Below are 19,583 nucleotides of genomic sequence, written 5' to 3' on the forward strand. Positions count from 1 at the left end.
GTGTAATATCATCTGTAACTTCCATCAATATACTGTTGATCCTTCTTACAGATTATTGAAGACATGAAATAGAATTAGGTCAACACATTATAAACAATTAATAGGGAGGAAGCAATTAAAATTGCCCAATGGGATGAATCAAAGCACAATTTATATTTTAAGATGATATTTTAAATATATTTTATCCCACAGAACTATTCAAAAGAAGTCAAATATCTCACCATAGCTACAGTTTTTCAATGTGATACTGATTTTCTGCATACATAATTTAAATGTAGAATAGGAAACATGCTGACAATCAGCTTTGCTCTTCAAAGGAATCCCATTCCAGCCACTGATTAGAGAAAGGTAGGCACATCCTGTCTACTCCTCAGCACAAATTTTAACCAGTTAATATTATATATATTATTCTAAGTATCTTTAAAATGACAAATGAAAATACAGGGAGGTCTAAATTTGCACTGACAATCAAGAATTCAGTTCCTTTCAAAAGTCCTTCTGGAATTCTTCAGTGTGATACTGTAATTCAAAAAATGTTGAACAACATCCTACAGCACTTATAATTCGAAAGGTCTTACTTAATATAAAGCTTAAACACCATTCAATTCACCTAGTCTATGAAAAACATCCTTACCTAATTTATACTCTGATTTCCAGAAGACTCACTTTCAGTACAACTTATCAACTCTCTTTCTGTTCTTGATAATGACTACAGGTCATAACAGAACTTTCAGAACAGAAGGCACAGTAGCCAACTATTCTAATTCTTAAAGCTACTTGTCAACCTATCGAAAGTAAGAAAATATTTCTTTGAAGAAATGAACAATTAAAAACCAAAGTGAATCTGAGGATGAAAAGGTAGGTCTGAAAATATATTAATTGTATAAATAATACAGTCCATGATATTTTAGGCACAGTTGTTTATTCTTGTTCCATGTTTTAAAACTTGGACTCAGAAAAATCAGAGGAAGTTTTGGATTTTTACCCTCCTTTTCCTTTCCACTAAAAGCACCATGGTTACACAGCTTGATTCAATCGTCCTTTTCCACAATCACTTCTCCATGAAGCACCCTTCTTCTCTGCCGCAGCATGTGGAAGTAGAGTTGTGGAAATACTTGATCAAAGCATAAAAGAAAGCAAATTAGATGGAAAAACTCAACAGATCACATAATGGAAAACCACAATTTTACAGAATTATGAACTGAATAAAAATTATGGCACACAGTGGTTGAGTTGATTAAGGTGAATAATAGCAAGTCACGAACATTTCAGTGATTTAAAAAAACAATAATTACTCAAAGCTCAGACAAGGCCCCCTGAATAAATACCCTGTGCTCAAGGAACTTCACTCCAACAGTTTCCTGGTAGAAACAGGATTTAACCACATTCTGGTAGTTGAAGACTTTGAATCTGTCCTAAGCATTTCTGAATTAAGACTTGGAGGAAGATACAAATTTACTTTATTTGTTCAAGTCTGAAGAAAGGAGATCCCTCTTTCCTGTCCCTCTGTCATCTATTATATTACTGTCCTGCTGACAGAGTTGATCCTTATATTTAATGGCTAGAAAACTGGATTTACTCCTGAAGAGTTGTTACATAAACAGATGTAAAACTGTAAGTAAGTTATCACACCTTAGAATATTTTTTATTGACATAAATCTCCCTTATTGGCCTTCATGCTTCTTGGGACAAAAAATTTCAGTGTGTGTGCATATTGTAAAAGGCCGTATTGAAGGTTGCCTCCTCAAATGAATACCTTCCATGAATGCAGATCATAGACCTTTTAACTTCAGTTTTCCAGTTTCTCTCCCTAATCTGCTGCCTCAATGTCAGATTTTATACAGATTATAAAATAAAAATTATTATATATTCTATTATTAATTTTATCTAAAATATTACATTTGCCTAGTTTGGTCTGGCCCTATTAATGGTGGAATATCTGGTATATCAGGTTGCTTTCTACTTGTCTTCAATGCTTAGGTATAAGTGGAAATAACACTGGAAGTGAAAGACAGATACTCCACTGCTACCTCCATGGCTTCTGGTATGCATCAGTACAAGGACAAACTGATTAAACCAGGGATTGCAGATGTTCAGAGAGGTTTGGGGGGGTTGACTTCTGCAAAAACGAAATCTTAGAGAATACTGCTTCAAGTTTTTCCTGAACATGCTTGAATGGAGACTTTTCCAAGGTAAATGGTTATTAGTAGCAAAACGCCTCAGCAAATCTCTGGCACAACTTGCAGAACCATTTTTAAGTCAATACTTTGAAGTGTGAGAGGCACTAGAAAGTCTCAGTGACACAGTTACAGACATTTCTGTGTGTAAGCAAAAAGTTTTCTTACTTTGTCCAAGTCTGAGAATTAATTTTAGCATTTTCATTGAAATTTTTAAGACATATTTTGTTCCTAAGCAGGTCACAGGACAGAAAATTTCAGCCTAACCAACTAAAGCATAGTAAAGCTTGGATCAACAGAAAGCAGGCCTTTCTACTTTAGTAGAAAGTGTTCAGCAAATTTTAATATAGGCAGTGTTCATTGCATCCCTGAAGATTGATAATTATGTTGTTAAAATGTTTCTACAGTTAAACAGTACTTACATGGCACATAGGAGAACATGACAATAATAAGGAAGTAATAGTAGTCAAAGGAGACATTGTATTTGTTGGGGAGTCTCAGTGAAAACATTCCTGTTTTCTTCACATAGGGTAAAGCAGCATATATGGTTAGCAGTTCACCTGCAACTCCAGCAGGATACAAAATGATAAAAAAGTTGTACCTGCATTGTAAAATAAAAAAAAAAACCAAAAACATTGTGAGAAACACCCTATAAACTTAAAATTTTCTCTTGTTATTATTAGTTGCACAGCAACGTATTAAAGTAGTTCCTGCACCAGAATCAAGGAGCACATCCTGACTTGACATAAAATACCAGTTTCAGTTACTTTAATAAAGTTGCTTAGATTGACAAGAGAATGCAGTCCTCAGTGCTTTCTTTAAAAAACAGTTAAGTATCAGAATGTTTTTATGTTTTTCTAAAAAAACAATCCTCAAATTTTTAGTCTCCAACAATGATTTTTTTAAAATGTACTACTCTTACTCCTATTGTCGCTGACAGAATTCAGACCAGGACTGAATCTCAAATTCAGATGATCCTACATATTCTCATCACAATGCACAGACACTGGGTCAATTGTATGTACTACAATTTGAAGATAATGGTGTTGAAAAACATCAGAAGCCTGTTTTACTCACAACGGCATGGGAATACTACACTTACCACTAATGTAAATTGGAATAAAAAAAGGAAAGAAAATGACAGTGCCAGAAACTTATCAGATCCATTTTAAAGTGAGATGATGTTCAAATAAAAGGCAAAGCATCTAATTGAAAGAAAATGTGGTTTGAATGCCAAAGGCCACATGGGCAGTGACAAATGAAAATTCTATTCAATACACTTTGAGCTGTCCTTTCACACAGTGCACCATATATGCAGGTTCTCCTAAGGAACAATTCTCCAGTTCACATAGGGAATAGCAATGAGCTGTCACATAGAGAGAAAGGTACAGTGGGCACTCCCTGACGAAAAGAAATGGGATCCAAACAGCAGCAACTAAGCAAAAAACCCTCCTAGATGTAGAAGGGCTTAGAAGACTCACAGATGAGGGGAATCACAGAATAGTTCAGGTTGGAAGGGACCACAGTCAGTCATCTGGCCCAACCTCCCTGCTCATGCAGGTTTATCCTAAAGCACATGGCTTGTGCTGTCCTGGGGTGACTTTATGATACTGGTATTCCCAATCATCTGGTTTATGTTATATATTAAGTTCTGCACCTTTAAGACTGGCTTTGAGAGCAAGAGAGGGGGAAGAAGAAGCCGCAGTTTGTGTTAAGGAAAAACATCACTCCCCCACATCCCGCTCCTGGACTGTGGTGTCTGCAGCACGGACAGACAGCGGGACAGAGCTTCTCTCTGGCTTTTAGTTAGCTTTAGCTAGCTGAGGCAGAGGAGTTCCCTGGACCTTTGTTTGTTTTTTTCCCAATTTTCTTGGATCTGTGCAAGCCTGCTCTGGACTGAACACCCAGCCAAACCCCGGGAGCTCAGGCCTGTGGCCCACCAGGGCCTGGGCCTCGGCACTTTCCAGCGCCGGAGGGACTGAAAAGAACCTGAGAGAGCCGAGCTACACCACATGAAAAGGACTTTTTTCCTCCTAGATTTGCCATCCCATCGAACAGCAAGAGGTTTTATTATTTAATATTACTCAATTTCTGTTAAATAAACAGCTTTTTCCACTTCTCTCTAAGGAATTATTTCTTTTCCCAGACCAGTTGGTGGGGAGGGGCATTTCCCTGGGGAAATCCCCATTTGGAGTTTTCCTTCCTAATTTGCCCTAAACTAAGACATGTGCCCAGATGGTTTTTGGGTATCTCCAGTGAGAGAGACACTGGATTGTCTCTCTGGACAATCTGTTCCAGCACAAGGTCACCTGTACAGTAAGATGTTCTCCCTCATATTCAGGTGGAACTTGCTGTGCATCAGTTTCTGCTTTTTTGCCTCTTGTCCTGCTGTTAGGCAGCACCAAGAAGAATGTAGATTAGACGAGAAGGAACTGATACTTTACATATTGTCTCTGCGCAGTTATAAGGTAAAGATCAGAAATTCCATCTCTCTTGGTACTGAATTCACGCCCAGTTGTGCCGTTTGTTTATCCATAAATCTTGATGGGATATTTTAGACTTTATGAAAAAATAATGTATTTTCAAATGTTTTGTTTATATAAAAATTTGACAATAAATCTCAGTGAGAATGTCAATTTTCCCTATTGTTTATATTAAGGAAACAAAATTCTGTTTTTCAAGGCACACTGACCTGATGGCAAAAATATTATTGTCAATGTAATATGTTCTCAGTGCATTTCTCTTTTTGAAGTCTGTATGAAAAACAACTGATGATTGACAATCTGACTATCTTTAAGTTTGTCATTAAGTGCTTAAACAAGTCTGTCACTTAGGCACTAGCAAAAAGGTAATGTTTTTTAAGACTGGACATAAATATCAGACATGTCAAAGAAGTGCATTAGAAGCATCAAACCTGCATTATCTATAAAACAAAAAAAAAGGAAAATAACAAACAAACTCTTTTAAGTAAAAAAGACAGTTGCATGTACTGACTGCAGGTTAGATATTTTTCTTCTAACAGAGTAAGTCTGCTTTATACGTATTTTTCAAATAATGAATACATAGAATACTATTCCAGTTAAGCCTCTTGATAAACACACACAGTCTCTCTAGTGTATGTGATCTAGTGGCCAACCTTAAGTATGCTTCAAAATGAAAATAGTTTTGATATGGAACACAATTTTTGGTGGGCTAAACTATGTCAGTACTTAATTTCACTACATGGATATAATCTTACAAAAGCTCTGATAAAGAAGAACTTCTTATAAAGTAATAATACAGATTGAATGACAATAACTCCCACATTTTCAAAGAACTAATATCCACAAAGACTAGCACAGGTGCTTAATTTTGGGCACTGTATTCAAGAGCATTGTGAAGAGTCATACTGCAAATTAAAAGATGACTCCAAAGATAGAGAAAAAAAAATTAGAGTAATTGAAAGCAGAGTTCAAACTGAGACACAGCAAAGAAAAAACCATATCCCAAAAACCACAGCTAAAATATTTTAACATTTTAAACCAAGCAAAAATGATCCCAAATACAGAAAGCAACTGACTTGCACTTTGCTGACACATAACCAAAGCTCAAACATCTGCTCTCCTGTGTGTTAGTTCAGCATGCGTGAAACCAACATGCACAGAATCATGAGAAACTCAAGTGCAAGACATCTCCACCTGGCCCATTTAATGAAGTATGGCAAATGGTTGAGCAGGTTGAATGTGTAGAAGGAATATCGAGTAATCTCTGTCACAGTCCATACGACCAGAAAAAGAATAACGCTCTCCTCATTCTGGATCTGCAGAAGTATAAAGAACCAACATTTTCTACATCCTCAGGCTTCTTTTCTGTGCAAACTGCAACAGACTTCTCTTTAAGATACATAGAGCAGAACTATTGTCTTGTAAAGAAATAAAATTTAGGCACAAAAGTGATATGCTGAAGCCATTACCATGTAAAGTTCATTATCATATGTGTTTACTGACATACAGACATTTGTCAACTGAACGATCTTCATCCATTATGCAAATATCAAATATAAAACCCTGTAATTATGCTTATTTCTCCTCTTTATTCTTTACCTACATTCTACTAGACTATCTAACTATCCCTCTTTCATTGGTGGTTGACCTACTTGTTTACATTCTTCTTCCTCAAAACAGCAAGAACAACAAAATGCTACAGAAAGTATGTTCTTCTCATAATCACTTTTTAATCATTCTGCATTTTACTACTCCATTTTCTAGACTTACTTTTTATCTTGCTTCTTCTTCAATGCATAATACACATCTCCATGAAACTTTAGACAAGACAAATTGCTTTTTATAAGCTACTAACCCAACTTGGTCACAGAAGACCAAGTTTGGCAGACTTTAGGGAGCTCTAAGACAGTTTAAGGAGTTGGAGCACAGATGGCTCACTAAATGAAGAGCAGTTCATTTAGTAGATCAGGAGCTTTGGGTAAACTCATTCAACAATCCCGTGTAAGATTTAAGTTCTGAGTCATTAAACTGCCTCATTGGTAGGTAGCACATCTCTGCTGTTCCAAAACACTACTTCTTTTTCACTCTGAGTGAACAAATAAACAAAAGTCCCCATATACAAAGAAGGCACCTGGGGGATCTATTACAAACACTACCTTCTGTGAGAAAGAACTACACACAAGTAATTTTCTTTCCTTTAAGAGGGGAGGAATTTTGTAATACACTTCTATGCCTGAAGGCTGAAAACCTCCAGGGAAGTCTGTGAAATAGAATAAAGCAACACAAGTTCTGTTAAAGTTACAAAAAAGGAAAATGATTTTTCAAAATAAAATGCAACATGGTGACAAAGCTTAATATATCTCCAAGATGCTGAAAATCCACAACTCTGTCAAAGATCAAGAAGAATTATAAGTGCTCATAAAATTGCACCCTCAATGTGTCAGTCAAAGAAGGTGCACTTCTAGCAGAAGGATCTCGCCAACATCATAAAGAAAATGGAAGCATAAAAATAGCACCAAAATCACAAACAGACAGCAGCAACTGAAGTGCAAAAACATCTAAACAAATAAGCAAAGGTAAAGACAGAATTAGGCTGTTCTTTGTCTCATACAAGTAGAGACAAACATTGATAACTCAAACTTGGATTAATGTCACAGTGCTAAATCCAAGCAGAAGAGCTTTAAATAAGTATGCAGAGAATTCCTATCTGCTGCCTTGCAAATCTGCAGTCAAGTGGGGAGGTCTGGCTCTGGCTATTATCACTGACATGCCTCTCACCACCTAAAGTGACCCTGAACATTCATGCCTGCTAAGCAATAACAGCGTGAAATACAATCAGACATACATTTAAATGTATTTCTTTTTGGACACAGCTTGGTCTACAGTAGTGTAGATAGAGGAAATAAAAGAAATTGCTGGATATACTAAAGATTTAGTCCAGTGTAGATAATAAAAAATGGAAAAATGCACTGCTATAGTCCAGCTCATGTGTAGACATTCAATATAAAAGTCTTGTTAATCGTTGAGACATTTTGCCTTACAGAAAAATATAAAAAATTAGCTTACCAAAAAAAAACCCAAAAAACCAAAACAAAATCAAAAAAACATAAAACAAAAAACAAAACATCAACAACAAGAAAAAAGAAAAACAAACAAAAAGAAAACCTATGAAAAGCCTAGTTAATTTATTCCATGTTAAGAAAATTGACAGTAAAGGAAAAGATGCAGTGTAGAAAACAAGTCCTCCAGTGAAATGAAATGAAGTGTTGATAACTGAGGCAGGTGCAAGGATAATTCATCTGCAGAGAGGCCTATGCCATCTGCTGGTGAGACAGTTTAATGGCTCAGCTTTTCAAGTTCTGAAGAAATTCAGGAGCACAAAATCTATAATTTAATTTTTTACATGCCTTTCATAGAAAGCACTCCTCACAAACTGAAGTAATGTCCTACCTACTAGCTGTGAACTGCTTGTTTCATTCTGCTAATGGATCACTAGCCTTACAAGAGCCACCTACAGCCAGGCAAATAAACCATTATCATTTACACAGGTCCTTAAGCCCCACTGTGACATACTGGATGTCGTTGAATGTTAATACTACTATACCATTAAAATTTTGAGAAGGCTTCTAAAAAAATTTCAAAATTTTCAAACATGTCTATCCATGTGAATTTAATTTAAGACATAAATTTAAAGACATACATTTACATTTTATTTAGATAAATTCAGCAAGTGCTAACTAAACCTTTTGAAAGGGAATGTTTAACACTAGGGTAGTTTTGCTTGTAAATAATAGAAGTAGTCACTGATTTCATTTAGGCAGACCACACTGAAGACACTGCTGATTCACAGCTAAGACCCAGAACTCAGTCTCCTGGCAAGAATCATACAAATTTCTATTTTGTAACCCTAACTTCCAAAATTGCATTCAAATATGTAAGCATTCTCTACAGGAATATCATTAATTTTAGATTGGTCTTCTTTGTGAAATGAGAACTGTAGTAATATCTTCTCTTTAAAAGCAATCAAAACATAATTGGCTCACACACATACCTGTTTTATACTATGTGCAATGAACCACACCATGAAGATTCTTGAACTCACTTGGACCCCAGTCACAAGCACAGATGTGCGAACTATTCCTTAAAAAGAGAAACATGTTATCACTGTACCACAATTCATTATTTTAACTAGTTACAGGAGAAACTAAAACAAAGAACTCACCAACTGCACAGTGGATTACCTGTAAATAAAAATAAGTCAGAGGTTACTGATGGGCAGCATGTTAGTAGTGACCCTAAAAACATGGCATTCTGATATTAATATAAACCTAGGCTTAATTCAGGTTTTTGTCTCCCACTAAAAGTCTTAAAAAGAAATACATGGCATAGCCCTGGCAATCAGTGTTGGGATGCTCAATATTTGAGCTGTGAACAACATGAAATAGATTTGTTTTGCAAATTAATTGTAAATACTCGACATTTTGATACTTAAAAAGCATTTTATTCAACTAGTAAGCTTCTCTTCCTTTACCTTATTCAAAGAAGAATTTTACAGGACAGCGTAGAGGAAGTCATATAAGGAATGCTAATCACACAGTAATTTTAAAATGTTCTGCATTCACTACAGATTAATATCATTATTATACTTTTGTCAGTGACAGCTATGAAACTTTAGATACAATATATTTTCTGGTCAGTAATGTTTAGCGAATGAAGTACTTTTCATTATTTTGGCATGTTTGAATAGAATTACTTACTGTGAAAGTTTAACAGCACAAAAGCCTATATACAGCTGGTGACATGATTTTAACCGTTGTTTGAACTACAGGTGTTGTAGGCAAATTGAGAAAAGTTAAAATGTAGATAGACATTCTTTGTTGTGCCTGGGAAAGAACTGCGAGTGCTCCATTAACCCAGCAATAAAACTTCATTCCACAGATGTACCAGAAATGAGACCATAGTGCATAGTTTGCAAAAGTATTACTTAAAGAATACTTTGCACATCTTGCACGGACCTCATTGCAATGGCTTATATGGGGTACGTGAATCCCGTCTTGAAACAAGCAGAAGCAGGAAAGGCACAGAAGGATAGTAAGTCCAGTTTAAAGAATATAAAGTAAGCTATAATCTCTGAGATGGTGACATCTGCTACACTAGGGGGCTGATCTGCTGGCTGTGGTACCTTTGGGATTTTGCCTTTTGCATTAAATATTCTCAAATCAAAGCAGTTCCCAGGCATTCATTTAAAGAAATATTAAGTTTGAAAAACATGTGCCCATTTGTTTCAAGTAATCGCTTTGCCCCACCCCCAAAACTTCATTAAATAATAAAGTAAAAAAGACTTTAAGTACTAATATAATATTTTTATTTTAAATTCAGGATAATAATGTGTTTTGCCTATAATATGCAGCATCCAGTAAAGCAAACTAATGTTTAAAATTTACCTCAAGCAAAGCAAATGTCTGGAAAAATTTAAGCGTCTTTTGAACGCTTCTGAATAAGCCTCTATGTGTTCCTTTCTGTATATAAAACCGCACCATGGCAATACCTAATACCAGCCACCTATAAAAGAAAGAGAATGGATACATTTCAAATTAGAATTCTAAAAATATCCATCCATCGTAAATAATTTAGTAGAGCATTTTTCTTCACAGATGATTTTGATTCTTCACTTGTCGGTATTCTTAGATCATCAGAAATATCTTTAGACATAAATAGTATAAAATATTATGTAAATATTACACTCATCTCTTTACTTGGAAAAGAATGGAGAATAACTTGTTGCCCTCTGAGGATTGACTTAATTGAGGGAACCCCCCAAAACCACCCATCAGACTTTTCTCTAGCAGTGACTAAATATTTTTACTATTAAATTCTCATGCATCTTTACTATTAAATATTGTTATTTGAAACCACATTATGAGCTTGACACTGAAGTCACTGTTTGGGTTGCAAGTTTGTAAAAGTAAACAACTGGAATTTATGCACATCAGTTTTACATTTTTCATGGCCCCTCAACTCACTGATTTCAGGACCGACCAGTGATCTTAATGCTCCTCTTTGTGGGTCCAAATGAAGTTACCCCTCCAATTATGTTTTCCAAAGTGTTGAGAAGTGTTTTAAAAGTTGGCTTAAAAATCAGACTCCAAAGTGCTGAAAGATGGGTGTTCTGTGCTCCTGGCTTCCAGAAGCAGATATATTTAACTAGCTTATTTGAGGGGGTTGGATAAATTTATTTTGGTTTTTTTAGGAAACTGAACAATTATGCCAACTAATAACTCTTCCAATGCAAAAGAAAGAAAAAGTAACAGTATCTTTTAATCATAGTAGAATTTGACTTAAAAATAGTTAAAACTTAAATTGAGATTTAGAATGGAAATTGAGATAAAAAAATAAATGTCTAAACTGTGGATTGGTCCCATAACCAGCCTAGACTCTGTAAAATAATCCAAGGCATGAGGAATTCCTTCCATGTAATAAACCCATTTTTATATAATAAGGATATTCCAAGCAGTGTACTATATGTTCCTCAATCATGGCATTGATTGGGCAGGAATGGACCTTAGAGATCATCAAGTTCCAACCTCCTCTGCCATAAGCAGGGGCACCTTCTACTAGACAAGGTCACTCAGGGCCCCATCCAACCTGGCTTTGAACACTTCCAGGAATGGGGCATCCACAGGTTCTGCAACCTCTGCAAGTGCTTCACCACCCTCTGAGTAAAGAATTTCTTCCCAATATCTAATCTAAGCCTGCCCTCTTTCAGTTTACAGCCATTATACCTTATTCTATCACTGCAGTCCCTTGTGAAAAGTCCCTCTCCTGCTCTCTTGTGGGCTCCCTTCAGGAACTGAAAGGTCACAATTATGTCACCCTGGAGCCTTTCATTATCCAGACTGAAAAAAACCCAACTCTCTCAGCCTTTCAGATCTATACCTCATTCTTAAAATACTGCATTAGCAAGAAGACTGAAAACTTCAGGTTTCAATCCAAGAAGACTAAGAAAGTACAAGAATTCTTTAACACAGACATAGGCATACCAAGAGCTATGGATGGCTACTTTGAGAGGTAAAAGAAAATCAAAAATGCCAAAAAATTTAGTTTAATGTCTTCTCTGATGTTGCTGGGAAAAATTACTTAGACCTTTCGCTCTTCAAAAAGCCATAGCAAGTATATTCTACAGCAGCATGAGCTCTGGCTAACGAAGGGCCCAAGTGACAAAGCAGAAAAGTCTCAGAAATACTCAGAGGCAGATTCAGAGAGATTATAAACATTCAGAGAAATATTTACATAAACATTTGGATAAATATTTAACTCATCTTCTTGTAGTCCTTCCTGAGCATAAGGCATAGGCTAGCACTGGAAACAGGGTACCTGGAATTAGCAATCTTTGGTCAGATCCATTCTGCTGTAAGAGCGTGAGAGCCACTCGGATCCTGACAGCTCCCTGCTCACCTTGGGTAGCACGGACTTCGGTATCAGCCCCTTAACAACGCCTACGCACGGCGGCTACTGCTATGCAGTCACTTGGTGTGCCCCATTCCAGCACTTCATGACAGCATTTCAAGCTCACATAGAGTTACTCTGGCTTCCCCACACTGCAGGAATGATTCCCCTCTTTGATCCCTTCTACTTTAAGCCCATGAATCCGATCTGTCAGCGCTCCAAAATTTTCCCCCGCAAGTGTTATTTAGATTTTACAACAGATTTTAAATACGAGTGCCCTTATTTCAGGTTGTCTCCCACCACTGTGGAAATGAGAAATTACTGGAATATCTGTGGTAGTCTTTCACAGTGGAGCTGCCCTGTTTTATACTGTAGTGTTTGACAAGAAGAAGGTGACAGTGAGTTTACATCCAGCTGGCAGCACAAATGTGGCAGCAACAGCCCTGTCCGAGACTTAGACTGAGAAGTCAAAAAACATTTAACCTAACAACGCATTTTCTGCATCTCATTCCACAACCAAAGCATTGCAGAGAGAAGTAATCTTGGACTACACTCAGAATAAAAGATGGAAAATGTATTTTTCTTAAATTATTTTTTATGTGGACATAAATTTCTGTAGATAGATTTATTTAGCTGTCAGTGGCTTTGACTCTGGATCTCAGGAAAGCCCTTGCACTGATTATTAAAAATCATCAGGAAATGGAAAACACTTTCTGTAATAAAGGCAGCATCTTCAGTTGAAAGTTGGGACTTTCAACTGAGTATTGATCTGCCATTTTAGCCCCTTAAATCTGTTTAGAAACAAAGATAAGCTGCAGGTTTTTTTATTAGAATGGTTGTTAACATGTAGTTATATATTCATTTGTTAAAACTCCAGAAACATTTTTCTATATTGCACTGCGTGGACAACTGGACAAATATACTGTTCTAGTTAAATAGTTATCCTGTGTAGTGTCTCTGTTAAGTATAGCTGTATTTCAAATAAGTATTTTTCTCTTAAATTGTACTCATAAATGATTATAATAATTTATTCCTATCTTTTTTTTTCTGTTTCCACATAAAAAATCCAATTTTTCATATCTTAATTTCTTTTGATATTAATGGAAAATGGGAGAGAAGGAAGTGGGAGATACTGAAGCAGCACCTAAGGTCAAAAGTAATATGGTTCGATAATCTTTTAGAGACATATAAAAGTCAGTGGCAAGAGTCAGTGTTCATTAGCAAATTCACACATGGAGCACTAGACTGGTAATTCAATGAGGTAACATTAACCTCACGTAAAAGCACTTTTCAAAAAGTGCTGCAGTAATATGTGAACAGACTTGAATACATATTCAAGATGCACAGTTGCTAGTGAGAATAAAGCCATGATGATCACATTCCTGGCTTTCTCCATCAGTGCTTGAGCTCCTGCTTCAACTGCAGTGTGTTGGTTTTACTCTATGGGATTCAAAGGGCAGTGAGATCACCCATTAGTAACCAAAGTAAAACTCATCATGAATATCACACTAGAAGTTATAAATTTTTTAATTCCTAGCTTTCTTTTAAGCATGTGGAAATGAATAGGTTGGGTTTTTTTCCCCCAAGAGTTAGCGAACAGGGAAAATTTTCAAAGTGCTTCGAGCTCTAACAACATAAACCTGACTGCACTTATGATCTGTTATTCAACATAAATACCCTCTCCCAGCAAAGCCTCGCAGCACGGAGCAGAAGCCCAAATGAACCTGCCGGGCGACTGCAGCTCTTCCCGCGGGCCGCGCTGGTTTGGACAGCTCTGCTTGCCGGGACCCGGGGCAGGCTCTGCTCGCTCACAGCCAGGGCGCACCGGCCCGAGCGCGCTGCCCCACACGGGACCCCGGCTCTGAAGCCCCCGGGGCACCGAGGAGCGCTGTCGGCTCCCCGCGGACGGCCGGCAGCCCCCTCCGCATCCGGCGAGGCCGTGCCGAGGGACGCGGCTCCCCCGCCCGGCATTCCGGTCCCGGCTATACTTAACCTCCGCGGCGGGCGCGGGGTGACGCGCCGGCGGCTGGCAGCGCTGCACCGTATTAGGCAATGGCCGGCAGGCGAGGAGAGCCCCGCTCCCGGCGGCTCCCTCGCTTCCCGGCTCTCCTGCCCGGCCCCGCCGGGCCCCCGCCTCGCCCCGGCCGCGCCGCCCCCGCTCCGCGCCCCGCCGAGGCGCCGCGCTGCCGCCCGCGCCCGCTCACCCCGCGGTCATGGCGACGTTGTAGAAGATGAGCCAGGTCGTGGCCAGGGCGCCCAGCTTCTTCTTCTTCTTGCCATTCTCCTTCTCCTCCACCGCGCCGTTGCCGCCTCCGTCCTCCTCGCTGGACGCCATGGTTCCCCCGCCGGGAGCGCGGCGCACACGGGGGAGGAGGGGCTCCCTCCGCGGCGGGGCTGGGGCCGCGCTGACAGCCGGACCGAGCGCTGTCTCTCACCCCATCTGTCTTCCCCGAGGGCCGCTGCCGCCGCCAGCGGCTCACATGGCCCTGCGCGCTCCTCCCTCCGCGCCGCGGGTCTCCCCGGGTCAGCCGAGCCTGCGGGGGCGGGTGAGCCTCCACCGACGGGGACATCCTGGTGGGATGGTAGCCGGCCTTGCTGCCGACCGTCAGGCAGCAGCAGGCACAGCCCAGCTCAGAAAAAGTGACAGAAAATAGCGCAGCTCTTGGAAACACAGAATTACGTGAGATTGAACACCTGTGAGTCTGGCCAGACTGGTGGGAATGTGCCCAGGCCCCCGCCTCAGAGGCCAAACAGCCACCTGCCAGGGTGACCTCGAGAGTCTGGTAGGGCTCCATAAATATCACCCTCAATACATGAGGAAGACTAAGGCTCACACCTGAGAAGGGGAAATTTCTTCCACGGCCCTGAAGAGCACCCAGGTGGCAAACTGAAGGATGAGATTTGAGTATGCTTTTTAATGTAAATGTCTGCTGTCTGTGCAAGTACACAGGGAAGCTAAGCCAGTACAGGCAGCATTGCTGGGACTAGCTCTGGAAGTCCCCTTAGCCTGAGGCAATGTGACATGGTGCTTTAAAAGTGTGGGCTGCACCCACTATCCTGACACCTGGCTCAGTTTCTGCTATGCCTGGGGATGCAGGCTCCTCATTTCTACAGCTAAGCATGGTGACCATGGCTTCTCAGCCCAAATTCCTCAGACAGACCTCAGGCATATACAGACAGAAGAATTCCAAAACAGGGTCAGGGTATCTTTAAAATGCTTCTTCAGTAGAATTTAAAGAGCCCAAGTCTGTCTGCTTTAGAATGGAGTGGATATCTCAATGTTGAAGACGCCTGGAAGACACCAAGTCTCAGGTCAAGGGCCTTCATGTAAAGATAAGATGATGTGCAAAACAAAACGTAAGCTTCCCCCTCCTCACCAAAGCACACAAGCAGATGTTCATCTTTCAGCCTCAAAACACACACCCACTGGCAAGAGCAAATATATAACATGCAAAAGGAGTAGTTGGTAAAAGAGCACATTACGTATGCTCGTGAGATTACAGTAGGTACCAATATTACACATACACAGATGCTTTTTGTGTTCAAGTCATAAATATAATCCAGTTTGGGAATCCTGTAGTTAAAAAACCAATACGAAGAATTTACACACAATACTGAATGACCCAACTCAGAAGTTTTTGCCAATACAGGTTAATCTGAGCCTACATGTCATCTCAGTGTGACAGCTATAAATTGGTTTAAACTGTAATTTTCCAAAATACTTTGGATGAAAGAGGCATCAAAAATTAACCATATACTATAAGTAAAGTGGGTATTTTTCTCATTTGATTTTTCAATTTATTAATTCATTAATTGATAAAGACTTTCTTAAATTATGATACATGGAGAAAGGCATGACTCAATCCCAATTTTTAATATCAGCTCTTATTTTTACTACTTTTAGCTGTCCTTTGCCATTTTTTTTTTTGAGATTTTTCACGGCAGATTTGAGGCAACAAATCCTATTTTCCTTTTGAAGTAAAAATCCTCCATATTTAAATCCCTCCTTGGATGTTCTCCATGCTTTTGCTCAGAATCTTTTGAAATTTGATAAGCAATGTTTGTCTAATTCTCTTTAGAATTCTGTATTACTTTCCTTCCCCTATTTGCTCAAATTTATTGATTTTGGACACTCACATTATCTGTAATGATGACTGGGTTTGTCTTCAGTTAATTTAGTCAATCCAGAACTTAGTGGTGAGAATAAGCATCTCAATGTGTTTGCTCTAATATTGTGGTTACTATTTATTAAGCTTACAGTTTCTCTCGCTATCACACTACCCATTCACCAAATTGATGAAAACTTTCTGAATATCCCCACAATCTTTTCTTGGATTAAAATAAACATTTTGTTCCATTTGCAAGTTTTGTCATCTCCATTTGGCTATGTTTGCCAACCATTTATTAAAGTATTAAGCACAAAACATATTGCAGAACTTTCATAAACACCCCACTGCTCTAATAAACTTGCTCCTTGTTTCCATTTCCCATGTTTTAATCCATGGAGATATTTTATTCCTTGATCTTCATATCCTGGGTAGTTCATGTGTGGCATCTTTTCAGCAGCATTTTCAAAACATATTTGTTGTGTTAATGGGCTTTTTTTTTAATTAATCCGATTTTATAATTACATGTTCCAGGAACTGCAATAAATTAGTTAAATGTAATTTTGTTTTTTGTAAGTTTCCTATTATTATTCTTTAAATCATTATTTCTGCCATTTACAATGTGTATATTTGTGGTTACTAGTCTGTATTTTCTGAATCCTTTATTTAAATTTGATAAAGTGTCAGCTATTTTCATAGCATTAAATACAGTACTTAATTAGAAATACTGTTCTTTTATAATAGTGAAATTATTTCACCTAATATTTCAATTTCGGCAAGCACCTTTTGACCTCCCAAAAAATCTCAAAATTATTCATAAGACAGATTTTCTTTACATACAGGAATTTAATCAATAGAAGTGACTTGGCTTATATATTAATTGCATTGTCTAAATCAGCTTTTAAAATCAGTTATGACTGGTTTATCAATTGAGGTGAACTTTGCTGTTATTCAAACACAAACAAACCTTTCCAAAAAATTTCAAGACAGTCAGGTCAAGGTCTTTTACGTTGTAGGTGAGAGCATCATTGTGTTTCATATTCATCCTCAATCTTCCCTTGCAGTTTACCTTTATTTACACTAACTCCAAATCATCAACACTGCTATACTGTTACTACAAAAATTAGTAGTTTTCTTGGTCTTCTTCATGATTGATATTATCAATATATATTTTACTTCCAGATTCCCATTGCTCACACAGATACTCAAAACCTTAAAAAGCTGAATGGTTTTTACTTCCAAAGTGAAGCTTATATGATATTATTTTCTAATGAAATGTTCTACAGTGTTCTGGTTGTTTCGCTGGTTTTTTTTTTTACAAAATTTATCTATTCAATATGGAAACACTTCTATGGAATTAAAAATTGTAGTGCTCTGAAAAGAATATAATGACTTATCAGCTCCACTGATATCACAGGGGAAGATCATCTACAATTGAACGCTTCAAGAACTACTTGATGTGAACCCTGCAGAATTACTTTTATACTTCAGACTAGTTAAATGTTAGACAGTAACCTAAAGTACTGGCAAGAGGAATTTGTTAAAAAAATTAACAGCTTCAATTCTGCTTGTCCTTCTGCTCTATCTTCAGTTAATGTTCCCAACACACTGCAAGAACAATGTTTTTAGGCAACAGACTTTATCTGTATTATTTGCACCCCATTCTAGGTTTACTGTATGTAGGAATCAGTGAGGTATTCAAGGATAAACACAAGTAAACAGAATTTTGTCTAAATTGAACAACACTGAGTGTATGACTTTTTGTGCATTCACCCAGGTGTGTATATCTATTACTTAATTTATTATGCTAGGAATTTGATAGAAGGTGCTTTCAATAGACCTGGTGTAGAATAGATTGCATAAATCTTGTGGGAAGAACTAGAAGATCTCATATTTGGCACTTCTGAAGCAATTGGGAGTTTAACATTGCTACTGCAAAATAAATGATTCATATTAGGCCTCTGACTTAATATGACAGCTCAGTAGTCAGAAGTGTCATGAACACAGGCTGAAGTGAAATTTTATATTTCTGTTATAAAAATACAAAAATTCTGGTGTGAACCAGGAATTTTTTGTATGAAAACTATTGATTCCACATATCTGAAACCCACTGGTTTATTAATTCTGAAAAGCACATTAAGTCTGGGATGCCCTTGTGTATTATTCTATTTAATCCTGTCCAGGAACAAAACTGTAATACAAACTGCAGTGTTGAAGAACAATCACATGTTAAAAGGAGATGACTATCCTGCTCCTTTGAGTTTGGTTTATCTGAGTTTTTGATTTATCCAAACTCAGTGTACTTTTTGCTATAATAGACTAATTTAACTCTGTACAACAACTATTTTTTTTATGGGATATTTTAGATATGATATGATCTGTGCATTTGGAATCTTTGCACACTGCAGGCTGGCTGTATCAAGAAGTTAATTCAACTCCAATATTCTAATTGTATATATATATATATATATATATATATATATATATATAATGATTAAAAATGAAATTAGTACTACTAACTTCAATGTTCATGTGAGAAAAATAAAATACACTTTGGAAATTAACTAGTAGCATAAATATATTCTTAAATTCTGTTTTCTAGATTATGCAATAAAAGTTATATTTTTCTTACAAAGAAACTTTTTTACTTTGCCCAACAGATACCAGGTAAATTTTTCACAGGGTTTCACAAAACACACTTCAGTAATACTGAAAATTCCTTCTGATTTTCTGTATATTTCAATGGTAGTTTGCTTGTGTGACAACTATAATCCCTATAGAGGAGACTGCTTCCAATATTAGTTTCAGAGCAGACACAATCTAAGCTTGTTAGTTTTATTTCAAGAGCTTAAGTTAAAAAGGGCTCTTTATCAAATGAGTACTGTTCCAATCTGATGCCCATTGTGGTCAGTAGAAGTATTGCTATTTCCTTCTTCAGACTGGTGGAGAACAAATAGATTATCATTTGGTTAAAATCATTGGTTAAAAACTGGTCTGAGTTATCAGCATGAAAAAGTGACCATATTGGGTTAGTCAGTTTGGCCACGCTGAGAACAGTTGTTTGTGCCAAAAAAAGCACTAGGACAAGTGGTTCCCTACAGCAGTGTTGGGAATCTGGCACAGAGCGATGCATCCCCAGGGAAAACCAGGCACTCAGAGATCCCAGCAGCCAGCACCTTACAGTTTACCTGCCTTTCACAGGCATATCACAATACATTACCATAAGATTAGTCAAACACATTTTTGTGTTTGACTTCAATGAACTTGTTATCCAAAATAATTTAACAAAACTTCTGTGTAAATATATGAAATATTACTTCATGCGAGTTGCTTTGAAATTACTGCTTTGAATTCAGAAAGATTGAGGAAGA

The 19,583-nt window shown here is 37.7% G+C and overlaps 1 protein-coding gene across 2 annotated transcripts; it reads right to left on the minus strand.

The window, feature by feature from the left end:
• Nucleotides 1-903: 903 nt before the first annotated feature.
• HACD1 (3-hydroxyacyl-CoA dehydratase 1) lies at nucleotides 904-14,560 on the minus strand. Of its 2 annotated transcripts, none has more exons than XM_005518762.3 (7): nucleotides 14,311-14,560; nucleotides 10,105-10,222; nucleotides 8,883-8,901; nucleotides 8,712-8,794; nucleotides 5,855-5,976; nucleotides 2,600-2,778; nucleotides 904-1,114 (listed from the first exon to the last, which is right to left on the minus strand). In XM_005518762.3, the coding sequence occupies exons 1-7, from the start codon at nucleotides 14,439-14,441 to the stop codon at nucleotides 1,032-1,034; spliced, it is 735 nt and encodes a 244-aa protein (XP_005518819.1). In that variant the 5' UTR covers nucleotides 14,442-14,560; the 3' UTR covers nucleotides 904-1,031. The 2 variants fall into 2 exon arrangements, with proteins under 2 accessions (XP_005518819.1, XP_005518818.1); XM_005518761.3 differs by having other exon boundaries at nucleotides 8,712-8,800.
• Nucleotides 14,561-19,583: the final 5,023 nt, after the last annotated feature.

This window comes from Pseudopodoces humilis, chromosome 1 (genome assembly GCF_049639895.1).
Source record: "Pseudopodoces humilis isolate 2021_Gansu_Grassland_sample_001 chromosome 1, ASM4963989v1, whole genome shotgun sequence".
NCBI lineage: Eukaryota > Metazoa > Chordata > Aves > Passeriformes > Paridae > Pseudopodoces > Pseudopodoces humilis.

Coding starts and splice junctions, on each gene's coding strand:
- HACD1 (XM_005518761.3), bottom strand. CDS start 14,441: ATGGCGTCCAGCGAGGAGGACGGAGGCGGCAACGGCGCGGTGGAGGAG. Junction 5,977..8,711: donor TTGCACATAGTATAAAACAG/GTATGTGTGTGA, acceptor ATACTTCTGCAG/ATCCAGAATGAGGAGAGCGT. Junction 1,115..2,599: donor CATGTTCTCCTATGTGCCAT/GTAAGTACTGTT, acceptor GCTTTGATCAAG/TATTTCCACAACTCTACTTC.